The sequence below is a fragment of the Diorhabda sublineata genome, chromosome 10 (genome assembly GCF_026230105.1).
Source record: "Diorhabda sublineata isolate icDioSubl1.1 chromosome 10, icDioSubl1.1, whole genome shotgun sequence".
NCBI lineage: Eukaryota > Metazoa > Arthropoda > Insecta > Coleoptera > Chrysomelidae > Diorhabda > Diorhabda sublineata.
In genome coordinates, this window is record NC_079483.1 from 4,659,300 (window position 1) to 4,683,714 (window position 24,415).

General features: G+C 34.3%; 1 protein-coding gene across 2 annotated transcripts in view; it reads left to right on the forward strand.

Moving 5' to 3' along the window:
* Positions 1 to 24,415, forward strand: part of LOC130449455 (glutathione hydrolase 7-like) — a 30,708-nt gene that overhangs the window by 3,615 nt on the left and 2,678 nt on the right. The window contains exons 1-7 of one of the 2 annotated variants that reach the window (XM_056787274.1): positions 3,359 to 3,509; positions 3,571 to 3,740; positions 6,258 to 6,409; positions 10,714 to 10,896; positions 14,744 to 14,892; positions 18,983 to 19,304; positions 23,616 to 23,878. In XM_056787274.1, the coding sequence (XP_056643252.1) occupies positions 3,494 to 3,509; positions 3,571 to 3,740; positions 6,258 to 6,409; positions 10,714 to 10,896; positions 14,744 to 14,892; positions 18,983 to 19,304; positions 23,616 to 23,878 (1,255 nt within the window). In that variant the 5' untranslated portion in view covers positions 3,359 to 3,493. Of the gene's footprint in view, positions 1 to 3,358; positions 3,510 to 3,570; positions 3,741 to 6,257; positions 6,410 to 10,713; positions 10,897 to 14,743; positions 14,893 to 18,982; positions 19,305 to 23,615; positions 23,879 to 24,415 lie in introns of those variants that run through there. The other variant, XM_056787273.1, reaches the window with a different exon arrangement.

Genomic DNA, 24,415 nt, shown 5'->3' on the forward strand with positions numbered 1-24,415 from the left:
AGATTAAATAGATGAAAATGTGTCGATTCTTATTTTTTCATTACTTCGCAGTACAATTAAAATCCTCGTTCAACCGTATCGCTTCGATTACTCGACTCAACCGACTCACGTCGCGCCGATGCACTCGTTTTATATGGTTAAGGAAGGTTCTAGTCTAGACTCGAAGGCGCGGAAAATTCTTTCGTTCTCGACAAAGATATTTCCGCTTGCTGCTGATAGATAGCGATACTGTCTTTCTCTCTCGCTTGTTTAGAAATTACTTATAAACATCCGTAGAGTTGAGAGTACGAGTATTTAAATCAACCGTAGAGGAATCGAATGAAGTTTAAAAGCTCTAAAAAACATGATTCTTCTTTCTGTGACACATTACGATCGCGGGCCTTATTGATACGGCCCAGGGGCCGGAAGCGGCCCGCGAGTTGACTGCTCTACATCTTCTTTTATTGTAAATGAAATTGATGCATCAAGCCATTATTTTTGAAAAACCTTTTTCTTTCCTGAACGCTTTCATACAGCGCGATTTAAACTGTGATTTGAAATATGATAAAGTTTTATTTAAGCGCTTTAAAAGCTCTTCACTTTTACATTTCGTTCGCCTCATTATTTCGTCTTTTAAATAATCAAATTGTTCATCAATTTCATTTTTATTTGAAATTCTGAGGATATTAAAAAGTTCTCTCCTTGAAATAAACATGGTTTTGATTTCCGTCCTGAAATAAAATAATGATAAAATTAAAATATTATTCTTGCAATATCTCATTTCATCAATACACAGACAAAAATTTTTTTTAAAGAAAAGAGCAAGAAATCCAACCAATTTTGAAAAGATAAAATAATACCAATTTTAAATTAAATTATTTGAAAGCTTGGACTATATTGAAACGCAACTAAAAGCTTATTGTTTTATTTTGTTTTAAATAATATTAACTAAATACATAAACTTGTTGTTACATACCTGAAGCCGAAGGTTCTATGTTGAAATTCAAACAGAAATTATGAAAATATAGTTTTAAATCCACACAAAAAAAAAGAAAATCAAATCTATAACAGTACACGTACAGGGTCCTTCACGACGAGCTGAATCGATATGTGTACGGGAATGTATGTATTAGGACTAGTGTTCTGAAATTTTCCTTGCATGAGTTTTCCGAAATGCTCGTTTCAGCTAAAATAATTTCAGTTTTCTGAAACTTCCGGTTATACCGGAAGTGGACCCAAACTTCGTTATTTTGAGCGGAACGCTATGGTTTTTATTAAATTTTTAGAATCTACGCGAAATTTCATATATATAAGGGATAGTATGCCTAAAGTCCATCATTTAGTAATTATACACTTTCACGGTCACCTGGTTTTTTGGCTCTAGAAAATCGAAAAATGGATTTTAATGATCTTGGTCTCAAAATGTTCCATTTTACGGCGGATTTATAAAAAAAATTAGTAGAAATAGCTGGAATGAAAATTTCTCATAGTTTTACTGTTTTAAATCGTAAAAAAACGGTTTTGTAAAATAATCCTTTACAAAAAATTATGGTAATTATACACTTTCGCGGTCACCTGGTTTTTTGGTTAGGTTAGGTTAGGTTGGCTCTAGAAAATCGAAAAATGGATGGATTTGAATGATCTTGGTCCCAAAATGTTTCATTTTTCGGCGGATTTATAAAAAAAATACGAAAATTAAAAAAAATAAATATTTTTTACAGTTTCATGACTTTAAATGCAAAAAAATGACTTTCTACATATAATCCTACGTAACTGTTTCTAACGTCGTGGAATCAAGTTCGTATATTTTTTTTTCGCAATTTACATAAAAAAATGAATATTTTGAAAAAAAAAAAGTTTTTCTACTATTTAAGGTTTAAAACTATTAAAAACCGCAAGTTCAGCCACTACCCCCGTGTTTTTCATAAATTCGTCGTAAAATGGAACATTTTGAGACCAAAATTATAAAATTTATCTATTTTTCGATTTTTAATGGTCCAAAAACTATTAACATTGAAGAATATAGTACGAAACTATTCACGAAAATTGATTGTTTTCCATCGATTTCATTTTAAGCTATAAAAACTGAAAAAATCATTCTTTTTGGATTTTTTTTAAACTGTTTATTAATTTATGTAGAATACAAAAAAAATATAAGAACTTTATCTGATAATGAGATAATTTTTTGTAAAGGATTATTTTGCAAAACCTTTTTTTTTATGATTTAAAACAGTAAAACTATGAGAAATTTTCATTCCAGCTATTTCTACTAATTTTTTTTATAAATCCGCCGTAAAATGGAACATTTTGAGACCAAGATCATTAAAATCCATCCATTTTTCGATTTTCTAGACCCAAAAAACCAGGTGACTGTGAAAGTGTATAATTACCCACCATTTTTTAATTATTTCACATTTTCGAAATTTTTGGACACATGCAACCCTCCACTGAAAAAATTATATTTCTAAGTTTAAGTGCGTCAGGTCTAATATTTTTTGGATTTGGACAATTAACCCTTACAGCTTTCAAAATCTGTGAAAACCTTGACAAAAATTTATATAGGGTGTTCAGAAAATGGTGCCGAATTTCGCTGTCTAAAAACTTAATTTCTTCAAACGACAACCCCCATATTTCTCTTTACCATTGGGATTCTACGCTTTAAATGGTAAAGAGAAAAATGAGGGTTGCTATTTGAAAAAATTAAGTTTTTAGACAGCGAAATTCGGAAGGTTTTCACAGATTTTGAAAGCTGTAAGTGTTATTTGTCCAAATCCCAAAAATATTAGACCTGACTCACTTAAGCTTAGAAATATATTTTTTAGTGGAGGGCTGCATGTGTACAAAAATTTTGAAAATGTGAAATAATTCAAAAATGGTGGACTTTAGGCATACTAACCCTTATATATATGAAATTTCGCGTAGATTCTAGTTTAGGTCTACTTTGAGTTTAAGAAAACTGAAATTGTATTCCTGAAACGATCATTTCGGAAAACCAATGCAAGCAAATTTTCAGAATACTATTCGCAGTATTTTCCCACATATACATATCGATTCAGATCGTCGTAAAGGACCCTGTAAACAATCCGTAGAAAACTGACTTTAGTACAGGGAAGGGTAGTAAACGCTTGGGATTAATGATAACATTTACCTGTGTTATAAAGAAGGGGATATTGGTTTTATCAAAAATTGTGAAAAATAATCTTTTTTGCTAGTTATTTTTTAAATTTATTGCAAGGTATCGGACTTTTTTGCCCCAGTGCAACGTTTTAAATAAGAGTTGAAGGTCAAACAGCACGTCTACGTTTAATCGACTACGCCTATGCTCTCTGAGGAATGTTTATGGATTGCTTGAATCATCGTAACACATTTACCTCTCTTTACCTTTCAGTAAATCAAAGACCGTGAAAGTATAACTAAATGTATACAGTGTATACATTACCTTTTCTTTCAATATTTTCATGATTCGTGCGTGTTGATTCAAGTAGTATTCACATGCATCTGTTATTTTTCTAAAATGTCGGATACCGTAGGTATGCGAAAATATAACACTTTTAATATAATTACAGTTGATATAAATAAAATTTATTATAGTGACTAGAGAAGATATTCCTTTAAAGAAAGGTAAAGTCAACAAGAAATGGTACAGTTGCGGCGAAGACGATTGGATTAGCGGATCGAAATATGTCAATGTGGCTTTCGGTACATTAACAGTTATTATTACTGTTGCACTCATTATTCAAATTTATTATGGTGATTATCAGGTAATGTTTTATTTAATTTGTTTGCGATAATTGATTATTTAAATTCGACGTAACTGGTTGTTTGTTTTATTTTTTAAATTCGATAAAAACTTACACGGGGTGAGCCATGAGGAACTTTACATACTTCTACCGTATCGTTACTTTGGAAGAAAACTGGCACAACTCGAAAAGTGATTAATGCGGGAAAATTCACTTTAACATTATTTGTTAATTAAGATTCCAAATAACTGTGTTTCTGTTTTTATATAAGCACTTTCCGTTTTGTTTCAAAAGTGGTTAGAAAACGGTCGAGTTGTGACAGTTTTGTCGAAAAATGAATCAGTATCTTCCGACTTAGGACAGTGAAAACGAATATGCAAAACGAACTTCATCATCATCTTCGTCAAGCCTTTCAATCCTTTGGATTATGGCTATAATCCGGTCAAATTAGATCAAAAAATAAGAGTGAAGCTACATAAATTCCCATCTAGCTGAAAATCAGTCATCAATTGTTTAAAATACTATTGAAAATAGAATTTGAATGTTCCCTATCATTTCCGTGTGTGGAAAACATTTTATTCAAGGTCAAAGGTCAAAAAAATGAGTTTTTCGCGATTATCAGCAAAACGGTGGGTTTTATCATGAAAATACCTTAGACGAAAATTATAGGTCATATAGTTATATACAAAAAACTGTATAATAGATTTTTAAATGCAATATGTGATTTTGAAACTAAGTGTTTTATAAATTTCCAGTATTTTAATTAATGTTAAATACAATTAAATTAAATTAAATTCTCTACAATATTGATTATAAATACAAATAGCATAAAACTCATAGAAAACGATATATTTGTAAAAAATGTCAATTTTTGTGACCTTAGGCCCTTGACTTTAAAACTTGCGACCACCCAATTACATATGAATCTGGAGAATAGTTTTGGGATGCTAAAATACAAGTTTTCACGAGGTAACATATTGGGTATGTCGATTTTCCGAGGCCAACCACCTAAAATGACTGGACTATTTATAATCATAATCAACAAAAGTTGTAAAAATATTTTCTTCGTAACATTTTTTACACCAACGGGGGTTAAAAACCTAAAGACATTTTTGGAAACACCTTGTTTGTTTAGAATTATCATACAACTAAAAAAATCTATCTTATAAACGCATTTACATTGTTGCCATTGTTCTTTTTAGAAATATAATAAGAGTATGATAAGTCACCCCACAACGATCATCATGAAACTCTATACGTAGACTATTGATAATACGAGAAATCGATTTATCATATCGGAAACATTTACTTCCGGAATAACCGGAAGTAGCCATTATATTTGTTTCTGATGGCGGGATTCATATCTAGATAGTTATATACGTTAAATTCAGTTTTGTATACAAATAGAAAGTCTTTGGATTCGCACAACGGAAATCCGCATTCCTAAAACCTCTAGAACTTCTTTAAACTCAATCGAGAATTCCTAAAATACATTTAATATATGATTTCCTGCGATGAGTGAGACTTCCGGGCTCTGTAATCCATAGTAAACGCGGAACGAATTTTATTAGAACACCACATCTTTAGCTTTTTACTTTTCATATTACCCACCGAGCCCTATTAGGAAGAGTCGTGCTCTTTGTATTGTTATACGACATACTAGTGGCATAATGTTTCCCACGATTTATCGCAACACAAGCAAAAATAAATGTCGGAAACAAATTGACTTCTTACAAAATCGAATGACCGACATCGATTTAATGTCAATTATATATAAAAAAGCAACAACTACTTCGAGGGTTGCTACTTATATTTTGAGATATAGCAACGCCGATGTGAATATGTCAAATCTGCATTCTTCCGCGATAGGCATGTGCCTTCAGCAGATTGGGAGGACATAATCATAGAATATACAAGGCGACGAGAATGTCGGTAAATCTGAACCAAAAATATATCCATTCAATTCATTAATAGAAGAAATAAAAACAATATTTTCAAATGTAAAAATTATAGATTCAAGTACAATTAAAATATTTGATTTAAGCAAATTATTTTTGTTTACTATTTCAATCTCTAACACAACCTAATCTAACCTATCCTAACCCAACCTAACCTAACCTAATCTATTGATATTTCGTGAAAATAATGCATTTGCATACTTTTTTCAAAGAAACTCTACTACGGATGCGTCAATCATCATGAATTTTCACACACAGATAGATCTTGATGAGATCTAACGAACAAAGTTATCCATGGTTCGATATCTGTTAGACTTCCTGAGATAATGGCCACTTCCGGTTACTCCGGAAGTAAATATTTTAGTCAATGTATAGAGTTTAATGATGATCGTCGTGGGGTGGCTTATCATACTTGTGCCAGAAATATAATGTACGGCGTGTTGTGTTTTTACAAATTCAAATTCTCAAAAATGTATTGATTACTTTTCTAATTTATTATGTATTCTTGCTAACCATCCCTTCTATTACGCAAGAAAAATTTAACGTGTTATCGTATTCTTATATAAAATATTCATCTCAGGTTGTCCCTCATGGTAGCGTCGCTTCTGACAGTTTGGAATGTTCCAAAATAGGAACGTCCGTACTAAAAAATGAAGGGAATTCAATAGATGCTGCCATAGCGACGGCTTTTTGTCTCAACGTTGCCACACCTCATCTCACAAGTTTAGATGCGTACGTATTAACTTTTATTCAATCATCTACAGTGTGTTGTACCTACTTGAATAAAAAGAAATATTTCAACGGCTACACTCTACCAAACATAACTTTTTGTGCCAAGACATCTTTTTGTTAAGTTCGTATACGAATTGTTTTCGTTCTCGCAAATTCGGACTTGTAAGTTTTATAATGAGCAAAACCAAGGAACTATCAGTTGAACTTCGTGCCTTCATGATCCAGGCAAAAGTAACCGCCGATTTAGAAATACATCGACGTACCGTATAACAAAATATACCACCACCAGAAATTTTTTCGATAGAAAACTTTTAGGGTGGCCTAAATATATTATATAATTATTGATCAGTAAAGGAGATCAATGAATCGCTTAATCGGCAAAACATTTACCTTCCAGTATGACAAATGATACCAAGCAATCCTCGAAGTTGTGCAAATAGTATTTGAAAGAATGGGAGAGGAAGAATGTACTGAAAGTAATGATATGGCCGTCACATTTGCCCAACCTAAACACGATTGCGTTGTTGTAGGACAGATTGGACAGGGAAGTCAGCAAGTGGTGTTCTACTTTCACTTTTGAATCTCATCTTTTGAATATCCAGAAAAAACGAATCGAGTAAAATAGAGTTTACTCGTTGTGTATTACCCAAATTATACGGTGGATAAAAACTTTAATGAAAATTAGAAAAATACAAAAATTTCATACAAATTTAAGTATTTTATATGTAGCTAACGCTTGTACTTTTACGAAAATACATGTTTAAATGTCAGAAGGAAACTTGACGTATCATTTTTTTTTCATTTACATACAGAGGTCGTTATAAGTCAGACAACGCTCATAAGTCTCTTCCACGCACTTCACGGCGATGATTTCAATCGCAAATTGAAATTTTGCGAGTGGTACCTCTGATGCAATCAGTATGATCCGCAGTTACAGTATTTCATTTTATGGTAGGATGAAACAACCTTCCAGCAAAACGGTACGGTCAATCGGCATAACTGCGTCGACAGAATCCCCACGTCTTCATTGACGAAGAATTAAACTCGCTCGGATTGTGTGTGTGGGCAAGTATCCATGCGGTAGGTCTCGTGGGTTCGTACTTTTTTGAGGTTTTGACAAATGTACAACGATCCAATACTCGCAAACATCCGTCATTTGGATGGATAGGCAAACGAACACTTCACGGACAGCTTGACATGCTTCGCCTGCCATGCCTCTCCGTTGATAAACGTTGCCGTTGATTAACACGTTGAGCCCCAACCAAAATTGATAAACTTTTCTCTGGGTCCATATGTGGTATAGATCCAAGGAAAAACAGAAAAAAACATCATTTTATTTTGTTAAACAGTGCGAAAAAATGATGTTATTTGTATGTGGTTCATAGGTCCCAGGGCCTAGAGCATGAGGTGTTGATACTTTCTACAAAGCATGCTTATCAAACAGTAAGCATTGACAGACGATCAGGAGTGGTTGTAAAGCCTCGAACCGTAGTCGACTATAACGATGACAAATCTTCTATATATCTATCTAAACAAGTTACAACACTTTTTGAGAAGAACGTTGATCTGGTATAGGAAAATTGCTATTGAGCTGTTATTTGTCACAGAAATGATAAATGGCCATAATATTCTTTATAAAAGAATAACAAAAAAGAAAATATAACATTTACTGATTTTGTAAATGTAGCAAAGAAGTTACTGAAGAAAGAAACTTTTGATGTTGATTATCAAGACACGCCAAAACTAAAGAAACCTATTGCTTAGTGAAAAAAAGTAGGTCTAAGTCAAAAGGTGAGAAGAGAGGGTGTAGAGTACAGTAAAAAAAATTGTAAAATTCATAGTAAAAAAAGGGATTACTTATTGTAGTGTTTGTTTTGGAAAACCACATTATTCTTCTTTTAATGCTTATCCATTAATGGATGTTCGCGACTTCATTTTTCATGGCTTCTCTATCTCTAGCGGTATGGATCAATGTCTAAATATCTTGTACACTCGTCCATTGCCTCACGTTCCGTAACCATGACATCCTCTTCCGTCCCAATCCTTTCTTACCTTCAATCCTCCCCTGAACTATCAGCTGAAGGAATTGATATTTATGGCCTCGCATTATATGGCCAAGATATGCAATCTTTCGTTTCTTCACGATGTTAAAGAGTTCACGGTCTTTATTGATACGCCTGAGAATATCCTCATTCCTCACTTTGGCAGTCCATGGTATCTTCAGGATTCTACGATATACCCACATTTCGAATGCCTCTAACTTGTTGATATTTTTTCCTTAAGGGTCCAGCCCTCCACCCCGTTAAGAAGTACTGACCAAACGTAGCACCGCACAAGTCTCAGTCTAAGATCAAGATCAAAGTCGGTACATGTAAATACATTTTTAAATTTTATGAATGTACTTCGAGCTTGTTCAATTCAGAATTTTATTTCACCGTCCGACGACCATTCTTCATAGAGCCATGGTTCTAGATATTTAAATTTTTCTACCTATTCTATAGGTTTTCCGTTATATGTTACTCTAGATTTTCTAAACGTATTCGCTTCCCTAGTGATAATCATGAATTTAGTTTTTATGATGTTGATGTATAATCCCATGTTTGGCTATGTCCGCCTACTATATTAATTAGTTGTTGTAGGTCATCTATATTATCTGTAATCAGTACCTACTGTGTCATCGGCGTAACGTATGTTGTTGACCCAGACTCCATTGACTTTGATCCCAATGTCTCTATCTTCAAGTGACTCTCGAAAGATGGCTTCAGAGTATATATTAAACAGGAGCGGCGACAATATACAACCTTGACGTACTCCTCTGCGAATCCGAACTTGCTCAGTTAGACCATGATTTACTTTGACTTGCGCTTTTTGGTGCCAGTACAGATTTTCGATACAACGAATGTCTTTTTCGTCCAAATCCAATTTTTTAAGGAGCTGCATAAGTTTGTGATGTTGAACTTTATCGAAAGCTTTTTCGTAGTCTATGAAGCATAGACAAACATTTTTTCTTTGGTCATAGCAGTTCTGTACAAGGTCCTGTGTTGCGACTATTGCCTCTCTTGTACCTAACCCCTCTCTAAATCCAAATTGTGAGTCGCTTATATTATTTCACATTTTCTATATGATCTCTGATGTATTATTCTTAGGAATATTTTTAGGGAGTGGCTCATAAGGCTAATTAGCCTATGATCTTCACACTTTCTTGCGTTCGATTTTTTTGGGATAGGAATAAAAATTGAAGATAGCCACTGTTCAGGGTAATGACCAGTATCATATATCTTGTTGAACAGCTTGTGGAGCACTCTAATGCCCCTTTCGTCCAGTAGTTTCAGTATTTCTGATGGTATTTCATCTGGACCAGCTACTTTATTGTTTTTAGCGACTAGTACAGCCTTTTCTACCTCTTCTTTGGTAATAGAAGGTCCAGTTAGACATTCTTCTGCATCGAGTTCTCTGGTCTGGTCTGATCTATTGTCGTCAAAAAGTTTTTCTACATAGTCTTCCCATATCCTGTATTTCTCATGATCTTCCATGTAATCAGTATTTTGCGAAAAATATAAGTAATTCAGATTGTAACAACAATTTTTCCATGTCATATCTATATGTTTTTCGTCATGTTTTTTATATCCTTAAAAATAAAATCAACTAAAATAGGTACAGATAATGTGAAGCAAAGCACAAATGTAATCAATTATTATTTGAATTATGTCGAAGAAAACATGATAAAATATGAAAACTAAAACAAAATCAAATAAACCAAGTGTAGGGTAATGCTCCAAGGACCCAGGACGATCAAACCTAACTGTAAAATGTATTTAAATACGGTCCCTTGGGCCGCAAAGGAGGTTTGGAATAAAATATGACGTGGGTTGAGGGGAAAGTTCAGTTGCGGGCCTATGGATCGCACTAAAACTCAACGTGTTAAGATGGGAATAATTTGAAAACAATTGCAGTAATCCTTTTTAGAATCCCTTTTTTAATTTCGTTCCATATTTTAATTTAAACGTTGCAATTTTTTTCTCTTAATGCAAATTGGTTTTCTGATTTATGGCGACCTCTGTTTTTGTGTTTGGTGGCACTAGTACATTCAAAATTTGGTATAATTTATCATGTGCCTAAAAAAGCTGAAATTTTGTTAACAATTGCAAGCAATGTCGATGTTTTGAAGAGAATAATAATGGTTTGTGATACTTCTAAAAGAATTGAAATTTTTTTCAAAAACGCTAAGCTAACGGTTTTTATTATGATCTGAAATCGTGCGGAAACGGAAGTATGGCGCATGTATAGTTATTTTTTTGTTTAAGAGAGGGCCAAATATTGATTTATAACCACAGGAAAAAGAACCCGCCTGTTGTGATTACTTTTTCTCACAACATAGTTGAGTCAAAGCATCTACCAACCAGTGTACTGGGTTTGGCATATATACATAAAAAATTTGGGTTTTTACCATGGCGCGATTTAATATATCCAGCTGTTAATTTGGCAAGGTAATTTTATTGTTATTACAGAAAGTGTCTTATAAGTAATGTCGGGTTTTCGACTTAAGTTATACCGGATGAGCAATTGAGAACGGCAGTCGGCAATATTTCAGAAACGGACTTTTTCCCACTCTCCGACATCTCGTATTTGCAAAAATGCGCAGAATTTTCCAATTAAACGAAACAAGCGATGTTTTGGTTATCACTAGACTTAGGTAACACAGCAAAAGGATCTTCAATAAAAGGGAGAATTTTTGAACAGCTCGAAAGTTGGACCTCCAATGAAGTCGCTCCGCGATCTACCGGGAATGTCCCGTAAATTTCGCGAAGGTCTCGAAAACAGTGAAAGTCTTTTTGAAGCTCAGGAAAAATTTCGAGTAAATCGAAATCAATTTTTTTTCCAGATTGACTGATTAGTTTTTTTTTTGAACGGTTTCCGTTATTTGTCAGGCTTAACAGCTAATACAAACTGACCATTCTTGATACGGATCAAGATATATGAATACATCCGTGTTTATGAGCGCAAAATCTTAAATAGTGTCCATATAGATTTCCTTCTGTAGTAAGAATTGAAAAGCGGAAGATTTATGTGCGGGAAATTCTAGGTAGCGTCTATACGCGCTTTCTTTTGTAAAATGTCAGATAATAAGTTCGAAATATAAAAAAAATGTAATTACTTTTTTCTACGACCGTGCGTTTTAACCCACTTTCCCGCACGCATTTTAGTTTTTCACTTTCCCGCACTAGTCAAAACGTCTTGGAAGTGACCGAATAAGAACAATCTTCTAAATTAAACCACATTAAACCAAATCCGATATAATAATATTAATGGATTCATCCGACGAAGAACTTCCCGAAGCCATTTTGAAGGCTGCAAATGAAGCTAATTCCGAGCTGTTACCTGCCAAATCCAGACTAAGGTATGAGAAGCAATACGACCATTTTGTTACATGGTGTAAGGAGAAAGGGGCCAAAACTTATAAGGAAGAGGTATTTCTGGCGTATTTTTCAGACCTAAGTAAGGTTTTGAAATCTAATACATTATGGTCCCGCTATTCGATGGTAAAAAGTTTAGTAAAAATAAAACAAAATTTGGATATAGGAAACTTCCATAAGCTAACGTCGTTTCTTAAACAAAAAAATATTGGTTTTCGAGCACAGAAAGCGCAAGTTTCTACCAAAGAAGATATATCCAGGGTTATGCTAGCTCCCGATGAGGTATACCTGATGATTAAAGTGAGTACCATTGTTGCACTGGCTGGCGCTCTCCGCAGATCCGAGCTTGTAAATATCACTGTCGACAACATTCAAGATAAAGGCAACCTAATTGTTGTAAAAATTTCTGATTCCAAAAATCATTCGTCAAGATCATTTGTTTTATCTGAAGAAATAAATGATGGAACCTATTTGAAAGTACGCAGATTTACGACCACCTACCATTCAACACCGTCGATTTTTTATTCATTATAAGAATGGAAAAATGCTCAGTTCAATGTGTTGGCGTAAACACTTTTGGTAAGATGCCAGCAGAGATTGCCGCATATTTACGCCTACCTAATCCGGAACGTTATACAGGACACAGTTTCAGACGTTCTTCGGCAACGTTCCTAGCAGACTCCGGCGAAGAAATAACCAACCTAAAGCGCCTGGGTGGCTGGAAGTCTACTACTGTCGCTGAGGGCTATTTGGAGGACACCGAGAATCAGAAGAAAAAAATTTCAAATAAAATTCTCTGTACTACAAATGACTTAAAACCGTTGCCGTCACCGTCATCGACATCTTTATACGACCTGCAACCGATGCCATCCTCACCAACGTCATCTAACTTCCAGTTGAAACCAAATAACTCCACTGGGCCGACAATTCTTACTAGTCTACAGAATGCAACAAATTGTGTTTTCAATATTAATATTTATAATAATTAGTAGTTTTTACTTATATTTTTGTAGTTTTGTATAAATTTTGTATATTATTATGTTTGTTGGAATAAAATAATTTTAGAAAAATGGGTTGGTATACATTTTTGTATATAGGGTTGTAGAAAAAATAATGTTCCTAACTCATGCGTAAAGTGCCTTTCCCGCACGCGACTGCTTGCCCGAACTCCACTCCGCGTCGTTCGGGACAACTGCAGTCGAGTGCGGGAAAGTATCACTTTCCGCACTTGTTAGGAAAATAACTATACCATCTGTTCTGGATATGAATTTTTCACTTCCAAGGTGAAAATTGACGTAGGTCAAATTTGTTGTTTATTGAGGAATTTAATTAATTTTATTGTATAGTATTTTTATAAGGCATTTGATTCGGAAATTCGAAGTAGACATAGACTTGCGTGCATAGGAATCGCCCACTGTAAACTTTTGACTTTAATTATACTTTTTTCAAATTACTCATCAGATCAAAAAAAAATTGCTGATTGAAAGACAATTTAATATGCTTTAGTGTGAGTATAAATTCAAGAAAACTTCCTACTTTTAACATAGTGAAAATGATGCATTAAGCAAATTAATTTTTATTATTAACATAAAAAGGGTTATTGACAATTTAAAACTTAATTTCCTAATAATTGGTCTTCTTCTTATCCTAATAACATCTCTTATACGATTAGGCACAGATCTAATCGAGTTAGCTAATGTTTTTATGGGATGTTAATCCATTCTTCTTCTATTGCAATAATAAGCTTTGGGATCAAGTTTGGACTAGGAAGTCTAGCTCGAATTCTTCTTTTTAGCTCATCCCATAAATGTTCTATCGCATTTAGGTCAAGACTGTATGCTGGCCACTCCATAACCCATTAAACCGACTGCAATGTAATCTTGCGCGATTCTGGTGGTGTTCGGCCTTTATTGTCATACATAAAGATAAATTATCCTCGATATATCTATCAGCCGTTAAATTTCTTCTTCCGTGAACATGGTCATTTCCACGAATGAATATCATGCAGGAACCATCTTCTTAAGCACTCCGATCTTCAAAGCAGCAATCTGCAAATCGCTGTATTGGTCTTTTCCTTTTTCGGTCGCTACCATGGAGGCATATTCTGGTCTCAGTACAGAACGTCCAATTCATATGATCGCAGACGTGTTTGTCGTTGAAGCAGGTGTTTTGGGGGTCAGGTTATTTTTCTGCAGTCTTCGTCTTACTGTCCACTGAATTATGGTCACTCCTCATACCTCACGGAGCTGACGTTGTACTTTTACGGCATTTAGGTCACCTATAATAGGATCCAGTCTCCTTGGCTGCGCAGTTTGTATCCAATGGTGTTAACCAAGTCCATTTTTGATTGAAGCTATGATTTGGCTAGGTAGCTTTTTGTCGTGTTCAATAACACACTTAAATACTATTGTGGTTATAAAAAACGAAAAATATTCAAATTTATATTGCAAACGCAATAATTTTGATATTTGACTAATTTGTTATTTTCGTTACAATCACCAACCAACATAGAGCACCTCGTCCAAGCCTTGGCGAACCACAGCGTTTTCATTGGGAGCGTAGTAACCCCACATTTTTTCCGCTGGGGTTCCAACGACCCATCCTTCACTAAGAGGCTAACAGGTAATCTTACTTTGTGTCGTTTTGACACTGGTGACAGCAGTGCTGCCTTTCTACTCAGGAAGGAATCGATTCGATAACTTTACAGGGTAAAATCTAACAGTTATTATAAAATACGGTACGACATTTTGGACGGAATGATTTTATTAAGGTTTCAAAGATCTTGAAGAACGTCAGGCTAAAAACATAGAATACGATTGGCTATACTAAGCTATTAGAAATCGACATTATTTATGAGACACTTCTTATATATTTGCTGTAACCTATAAAAAGAATAATTATAATTGACTCCAAATTTCAGAAATGGTATATTGATACCAAAACAATTAGTACAAGCTGTAGCACAAACAAAAAATTATGACGTATTCGGTCCACTAGAGGCCGGACAACTTTTAGTACAATCAGATCTAGCTACCACTCTTGAACATATCGCAAATATGTCCGAGTCGGGTAAGTATACAAAAATTAAAACATCATAGGTGCGTATGCAACTCCCTGTAGCTATAAAATAATTCCACGAAATAACTTATAGAACTTTGAAGTCCGTTTTTAAAAGCAAAATTTTATTAATTTTAAATTAAATTCACAAACTTCGTTCGTTCGGTCCAATAGAGATGACGTGCCCCAACCGGGCAGCTATAGTTTTCCCAATATCAATTGCAGGTTTTAAAAAGTAGTTCGAAACCCTTGCCTTTGATCTACGACTGGCGTAGATACCTCATTTTATAAATTTACTATTTTTATAAATACTTTTGAAAATATATCTTATGTGAGAAAGGCAATTGAATCATTATAAATTGGACTGTATTATACGCCGTTATTTAGACAGAGGCATTTAATTGTGGTTTTACTTGGAAAAAAATCATTATTTTACCTCTTTAATTGCTACAACTGAATATTAAATTATAAAACGTAAATAGACGAGTAAAATGTACCTGCCTGTGAGTGAGTTTGGTTTAAACAGGGTACCAGACGTGAACCGAGCCCTTTTTATATCCCATTCCTTTTTTTTTCCGTAAAACGAAATGTCGAGTCAAAAACCATGCAGGAAAATAAATTCTTTGCGAATAAAACAAAAGAAAAAAAAATATTTCAATTTCAAAGTATCTTTATAAATAATAATGGTAATCAGAATCGTCTGTACTAAAGTCATCATTTGATTGATTTATGAAGGGTTTAATAACATGTTCAACAGTTTTTCCAAAGCTCTTGGCGGTATGTTGCTACAACTTTCTTTACGACAACCTCTTTACTCAGTTTTGGAGACTGATTACATTTTCGTAATTCTGATTTTACGTTTGCCATATTAACAAGGGTTTAATAACAGTAAGCAATTTTTTGTTTCTTGAACCTTTTTTACGATCGCTGATAGGTATAGGTAATAAATCTCACCTAGCCACGCCACTGTTTATCGCAGACTGTCTGGTAGGAATATTTCGAAGAAATTGTGTACATACGCCAGTTTCGTCCAATAGAAATACATTTATGCTTACGATTCGATGTTTTCATTGGTAAACAGAGGAAGTAATGTGAGTCCACGTGGACTGACGGTTTGTTAGGTTAGGTTAGGTTTATTTTTCAATTCTTAATTTGGTATGAGTGCGTGCGTATTTATGAAATATTGATTGTTCTTCTGCAATAGATATTGGAAGATGTGCCCATTAGCGCAATAATTTTTAACGCGCTAAAGCGTATGGCTACACTTACGTTGAATTGAAACAAAATGGACGTTGACAGAGCTCTGTATTTCACGATTATTATTTGAATTTATTGAATCATTAACGAATGAAGAAAAAAAGGAAACAAAGAAAAAGTTCAAAAGGGTTCTATAATAACCCATTAAGGTTTCCTTCTTCTTTTTCATTTCTTCAATAGTTGTTTTAAAAGGTAATAATTCCATTATTCGTCGCCAAGAATCACTTTGCGTTCCACGACTCTTGAAACTTTTGAGTTTCCGATCCATAGTACGTAATTCAAAGACGCACACTGACAATACGTAGTGTGGCTGCTTCATGGGATCAATTACCGCGAAAATCTCTTTGATGTAGCGCCCTTTGAGCTATCGCCTAACGCCAAACGGCGATGTTAAGGCCGTTGTTAAATTATCGCGTTAAATCGTTGCTACACCTACGGTTAAAGTCCATTATCGCGATAATTGATGGCATTTCTCGTTAGTGTGGCCACAAAGTAAACGCTTCCGATCACCGTTCCATATACGGTCCCGATTAAAAAGTAGGAACAAACCTTAGAAAGTTGAGATAATTCGCGTCACACAGATAACACAGAATCTTCAAATTTGAAATAGTCGGGTATTTGTTTGGGCCGCGGCCTTCTATTAAATGGTATATGCGGCGTCCGAATTGAGCGTAAACGTTCCGATCGACGCCAGGCATAGCGTCAGCGGTCAATCTCGTACGCGAACGACGACGTCTCGATCACACAGTAGACGACAAACAGTATTAGATTTAAATAAATCAACTCACCAACTTTGTTTTTAAAAACAATTTATTTAGCTAACTGAGAATTTAATACATTAAAATTAAAATTTTGGTTACAATAATCTGACTAGACAAATAGAAAATTCTTTATATATTAGCTCTTATCTTATACAATAGTAATTATAAAAGTAGATAAAGATATTTATAGTTGGTTACAGTTACGTTAATAATAATTGAATAATTATAAATTGAAGTTGACAATATATAAATATGAAATACAAACAATTTAAAGCGATGATAAAGTTAATGAGGTTAGAGTTCATAAAATAAATATAAAAAATTGATAATGGTGCACCGCTGTGATAAGGGCCGTTTTGGATCACTTAACTCTAGCGTGTAGTCATGTGATATAAAATGGATATAAATTCCACACATTTGGCGACGCTTAACTTACTTGAAGACGACCGCATATGAAGAAAACTCAGAGCAACAAGTCACCGATTATTTACGAAGAGGAAGGAAGAAGGATGTTTCTAGATTTTGATAATTAAACACTTGAAATACAACAATACTTAATTTATTTAATATTTTCGGGTCAATCAAGAACAATTCAAACATATTGTAGAACTTGTGCGGGAATATGTAATAAAGCTGCCATCAAAAAGGCATCCTAAGCCCATATCACGTGAAGAAAAGTTGCTTGTCACTTTCCGAAAAGAATACTAACAGTTACATGACATTTTACTTGGAAGAAATACTTGGATTTACTGGTTATCAATGTGCTATGGGGTGAAAAACAAAGAATGGATTATATTATAGCTCCAGTAGATGAAACGGCAAAGAAGAATGGTCAAACTATTTTAATATTACTTCCATACTCTTCTGCTATCCATGAATGGGTGTTTTTGATCACTACTGACCATTTTATACTGTCTGGTGGTATGAATTGATTCTACTCTGGTTCTTATCCCTGACCAGAGCTAAAGTTCCGTATCACATATCCCAGGTATGCTATTTTTCCTACGTTTTATCGTGTACCAGCAATTCACGTTCTCTTCTTATTGTCCTCAGAATTTCTTCGTTGGTCCATGGAACTCTCAAAATTCTTCGATAGATCCACATCTCAAATCTGTTCATGGTGTTAATTTTTAGTGTACAGCTTTCCATATCGTATAATAGCACGAACCATACGTATAATTTTGTGAATCTTATTCTGATGTTGAGGACAAAGTCAGAGTTCTCAAACACGCATACTTTTTCTATCCGGCACTTGATCCTTACGTCTGATGACCAGTTTTCACATAACCAACTCCCCAACTTCGGTACCCATTCAATCGATGTCTTTTTTATGTTGATATTGAATCCCATTAGCCTATTGTGTAATCCAACTATGTCCAAGAGTCTTTGGAGGTCTTTCATGTTATCTGCTATCGTAGTTCTATCATCGGCATATCGTATATTATTAATCCATGTGTCATTTAGTTTGATACGTGATTGTTGACCCTCGAGAGCTTCTTGAAATCTGATTAAAGGTTAAACAGGCGTGGACCTCCGTACCAATCCAATTAATATTCTCCTCTGTTGTGTGAATGAAAGAATATTTAAACATGAGCACCAAGAATTGGAGAATTGCCATAAATCACGTGAAAAGAGTTGAAAATCAATTATTGCAGCATTTATCTGTTTTAAATAGACTTTTAATTGATTATAATGAAGATGAATGTGATGCTAGTGATTTAGATTAATTGTATTGCAAACCACAGGGGAAAACTTGGTAAGTCATAATTTCCGAATTCTCCAGGAAATTGTCATAGCTATAGAGTTAAAAAGTTATTCCTCAGTATCACTTTATTCTTATAGAATATTCAGTAATTGAGTAACTTTCATCAAAAAGTGATATGTAACTTTAACTCTAGTTACAAATAAAATTTTGAGGCAACAAATTTTTCATTTTGTATTTAATTTTACTGAAATTATATTCGCTCGTTATATTAAGTACAACTCTGTACAATTCTTAATGATGGGTTCTTTATCTACGTTTTTAACTATTTGTTTACGGGCATTATAATACTAAATTTTTTTTATAAAAAATTTGTTTTTAGTTTTGCATTCTTATTTAGAGGAATTGAACGAAACTGCACTTATAGAAACCGTGATAGCTACGAAATTTATGAATTTCGACATATATGTACCGCAAACCGATGCTACTGTAGGTCAATTCTTAGTTGATGCCTTAAATATATTCCAAACGATGAATCTGAGCGAAACCGTCTTCAGTGACCCAGTGTACGCTCACGAATTAGTTGACGTTGTTCAGTACTACCAACACAAAAGTGAAAATAGTACGTATCGAATGTTTCACGAAGGAACCATATCAAACATTGCTGTAATGGACACCGATGACAATTACGTCTCATTGGTTACGTAAGTAATAATAATTATTATGTCTTCTGTTTTTTTTTCTATTTTCTAGAGACAGGTAAAATTCAAAAATTGCGAATAATTTAGTAGGCGTTAAAGCAATTTTTTTTCGAAACTTTACAGCTGTCATTCGATGTATTAGAGTACGACTTTGATGAAAAATGTGCCTTTGCGCTAATAGAACATTCACATTTCCTTTGCCTGCTTTCCAGTTTACTGTTGATACTTTGTGTAAAACCTAACTATTCCAAAGGGTATACCAGCGCTTTCTGGAGACTGGCGTGATCAGTAGAAGACCAGAATCTGGGCGAAAAAGAGTTACCACTTAACGAGATGACCGTTTTTTGGTGTCCACAAGTTTGCGGAATATGACAGCTACTGCGGTTTCACGGCGAAATCAGTTGGAAGAAGTGAGAAATGTCAACGTCAGTTAATGGATCGTTCATGCTGCTGGACTGTCATGCAGAAGAATGGCTACAGATCCCCCGATACAACGCCAGCATCGGACTGCAAGATTGACATTTGCCAGAGATCACGTTAGTTGGAATGATGATGACTGGAGCTGGGTATTGTTCTCAGATGAGTCGCGTTTTTGCCTCACTGGGTCAGATGGATGTCGAAGAGTGTTGAGAAGACCTGGGGAATGATACGCTGAAATTTGCATTGACGAGCGTCTTCCATTTGGCGGTGGGTCAGTTATAGTTTGGGCGGTAATCACTACACAAGCTCGTACAGAGTTGATCTTCATAGAAAATGGTTCCCTAACCTCTCACGGGTACATTACGGAGGTGCTAGAAAACCATGTTATGCCTTTCATGGTGACTATGGAGGAACGTGGCCTTATTAGACCACATACAGCCAGAATTGTCAGGGAGTATCTAGATGAGGTAGAAATTAGGCGGTTTGACTGGCCAGTCCGCAGCCCAGACATGAATCCCATAGAACATGTCTGGGACGAGTTGGGACGACTGATTCGCAGACACACACCAGCACCAAGAACTACCCAGGAGCTGAGAATATTGCTGTTGCAGGAATGGGATAACATCGATTGTTGTGATCCGCAACTTAATTCAAAGTATGCCGCGCCGACATTAAGCAGTCATCAATGTAAGAGGAGGGAATGCACGTTATTAGCGTCAAGATTTTTTATTTTTTCCGTTCCATATTTTTCCTAACAACAAAATATTGAATTTTGTCTAAAATATTAATTTGTTGCTTTTTCAGAATAAATCATTGAATCCAAGAAAAAATGCATATTTCTTTAGTATAGCGTATCACATACAGCTTACAAAAGCACATGGAATGAGGTACAGTTTGCGAATACTATCTGAGAACATAAAATTTCAAAGAACATGGAAATTTTAAGGTGACCTCAATTTTTTGCTCGCCAGTGTATATTTTCGATAAAAATTTTGTTATTTTATCGATAAGATTCGCAAAAATTACCAGTTTAGAATGTTTATTACAAAAACTGTACTTCGAGTTGTTACACTAATGCCCAGATATTTTAAAAAAATGATTTTGCATTGTTATTATTTTTTTTTGTTTTGTTACTTTATTGCATTAGACTTTTACATAACATTTTCGATTTGTGCTAATTTCTTATAGGACTAATATAATCTTATAATAGTATTCTTATATCAAAGGATTAAAAAAGCAATTAGGATTAGGCTTACAAATTTTTTGTATACAAGATTTTAGTGTGTTGAATTACTTTAGTCATCATCATCTTCAGATTCTTCGTCGACTTTACCAACAGTGCAAATTCTCAAATTTTCAAAAAAAAAAAGGATGCTATCGACGTGGAATGAGGTTCTCTCCACACAAATTCAATAGAGACGCTTTCTTCAAAATAGTTATACCTGGGGGAATTGTTTGACTCTAAGAGTTGGAGTGTTTAGTGTGTCATTGTTTATTGGAGAGTCAACACATTGCTTTGTCTAGGTGTTTGAAGATTTGAATTTGCTTCCTAGCTTGCTTCCTTATCATGTTTCTTTTCTTCTCGTAATAGTTCTTTTTCTTTTTTACGTAAATCCGTCATTGATGTTTTTTGGGTTGAAAAGTTAAATTTTGTAGTCAGTATTTCTTCATACTCATGTTGTTTTGGCAGCTTCTTTTACAGAGTCTCTACATTTATGCATGGTTTAAGTCTCTGTCGATATATTCTCTATTAGTATCTGACCTACAAGTGGCTCTATATTCTAGAAAATGAATTTATATGTTCGATTATATATTTGATGATTTGAGGGTCTGTTTTGGGTTGGTTCAAATATTTGCCCCTAAGATCTGGCTCAATAACGCCTGTAAATGACGGCTTTTTGTTTTACAGTAGTTAAAAAAGTTGAGGTAATAAATAATGTATCAGTAAACATCTTTTTACAAACTTTTACTTTATTTCTGTTGATCTGTGCGAGTCATCTGTCTTATAAGAGTATTTTGGTTTTACTTCATCCATTAGCTTTGAGATCAAGTTTCTTTTTCTGTTCAAAAAAACAGATAACAGTTTTTTCTATACTTCAAGTAAACATTTTCTGAACACTTTCATTGACACTTGTCTCCACAACTCTATTATACAGTTTTAGCCTGCTTTAGGTTGCCTGATTTTGTTTCATAAGATTCACTTGAATTTTTTCACATTTCTTGCCCAAAGTTTATCATTTTTCAATATTTTTTGGGTTCACCTGTTTATTTCAATAGTTTCTTGATCTTGGGGACCCTCTTGCACTTGTTCCAACTCCAATATTTGCTGTTGAAGGTTTTCATTCTCTTCATACTCGCTATCAGAACTATTACCATTTTTATCTGGTATGTAATCATCAATCTCATCAGAAACGTCTTCCTCATTTAGGTTATTGTCATCATCTGCTATATTCACTTCTTGATCATAGGTTTTAACTTCTTCCTGCTACTCATATTTCTAATTATTACTGTTGTCTTCCGTAACAAGCTCGACTTTTTATAATTCAATATTAGTATCACCAAACAAAAATTTACCTTTTAAAAAACATCATCAGCTGTGATATTTTCATTATTATATGACGTTAAAATGTAAAGATCTTCTGAATTTAGATGCGCCACTTTCAGAACTGGTCTCATCTTCAACAAAATTTAATTGTCGAGTCTCAACTTGAAGCCAGTTTTTCATCTGAAAAACAAGAAATACACACTCGGGATTGTTAAATAATAAACGCTTTGGATTCCTCCACAAACAATATCTGTAGCATATTTTTCCCTCTGCTTACATTGCAAGCGCGGATCCAGGGGTGAGTCATGGGGGGTCATGACCCCCTCCCCTAAATCCTGATCAATTAACTTGGTTTTTTGTTTCAAAGTCGATGAGGAATTGAGATTTAAAGTAAAAATTGCGTTAAATTGGTCATTATGCTGTCAAAAAAACGTAATTAACTTATATTTTGTGGGTACAAGGCTTAAAATGCCATGTCTTTGGGGGAGGACTCGTCCTAATACTAATGATACCCCCTTTGTCAAGACCCTAGATACGCTCTTGCTAAATTGAGATTTTCAATAAAACTATTCATTCCGGAAACTAATATCCAATACACTTTCAGAAGTTTTACAAATCTTCCAAAATACCTTACCAATTTTTTTACAAGTTCTCTTCAAAAACAATATCAAACCACAGGTGATGTCAATGAACAGCTGATAAATACAAAAACATTTTGAGATATTACACTATTGCACTATAATCAAAATTTGGAACAGCGTAAATGTTTTGTGATGTTTCAGTGTTGCTCTAGAAACTAAAAGGTGTTTATTGGTGAAATAGTATATTATTTTGAGTTGTTATTGTGTTGACCCACCAAAACCATCAGCTCAGGATGAAGTAAGAGTAAAACAAATGTTTAAAAAAATAGGAAAATGGAATATTTTCATATATTACTGTGTTTCTTTGACGTTGTTCGGTGTCTTTCATCAGAATTAGTAATGTCAAATGTCAATATTTTGACATATTACTGTTCTGCACTGAGACAGCGATGTTTGCTGTCCAATTTGTCCCACAACAATTCAATCGGGTTGAGGTCGAGTAACTATGACGGAAAAAGTACAAATTCCATTTTCATTTGTTTCAAATACTCTTCGAGTAATCGTTGTCTTGCTGGAAGGTAAATTTTATGTCGATCAGGCGCTGACCAGATCGAACTAAGTTTCCCTTTAATATTTTTTATAACCTTGAGGGATTAGTTGCAAAAGTTCTCTTACTACTTTATGATATTGTTTTATCTAAAAAACCTGTTTTAAACATTTCTTTTTGTCTGTTATTTCTTTTTAAACAAATTTCATTTCGTCTTCTAGGGGTTTATATCAACTATTTGGTTCGGGAGAAAGGACACACTTAGGTTACATAGAAGACATCTACTCGAATAAGATGAGTAGTAGAATGCCAGTTTTGATAACTGATAGTCGATATGTTTGCGAAAGGAGGTACGTGTTTGGTGTAAACAATTTAGGAAGCGCTTTACAAATTATAAGTAATTTATTACTTCACAAAGAAAACGTTACGGAAGCAATTGAAGCACCGAGGTTGTATATCGGTAATTGGACAGTAGGATTTGAAGGTATGTAACTTTTTCTTCCATTTTACATCTGTGTTACAATTTTATTTCTTCGGCTGTCTGTTGGCAACCTTAAGTTCAGGCTAGCTGCTACTTAAATTTTGAGATATGATTTTATTGTTATTCAAAATATTCTCCATTAAGATCCATACACTTCCGCTTGTGTTTGAACCAATTGTCGATGTATTTTTTTCCGTTCCGATCAAGGTACCTCCAAAACATTTGATTTGAACGCATCAACCGCTTCTTTAAGTGTAGAAAAACGTTTCCCTCGCAAAATTTGATCTACGGGAATAAGGAGAAATAACTGGATGCCAAACGGCGAATGACTCATCAATTCGATGTTTTGACAGTTCAAAAAAGTTTTGAAGTGTTGGGATGGAGAATGATTCGTCTTCTGCGATTGGTTTCCCTGACTTTTTCGAACACTTCTGGCAAACAAATGCTGGTGTACCTTTCAGAATTGACCCTTCTACGTTGCTCTAATGTTCAATTATTTCGAAAAAAAACTGGCGACCATTGCTTCGAAGTGTATCGTGC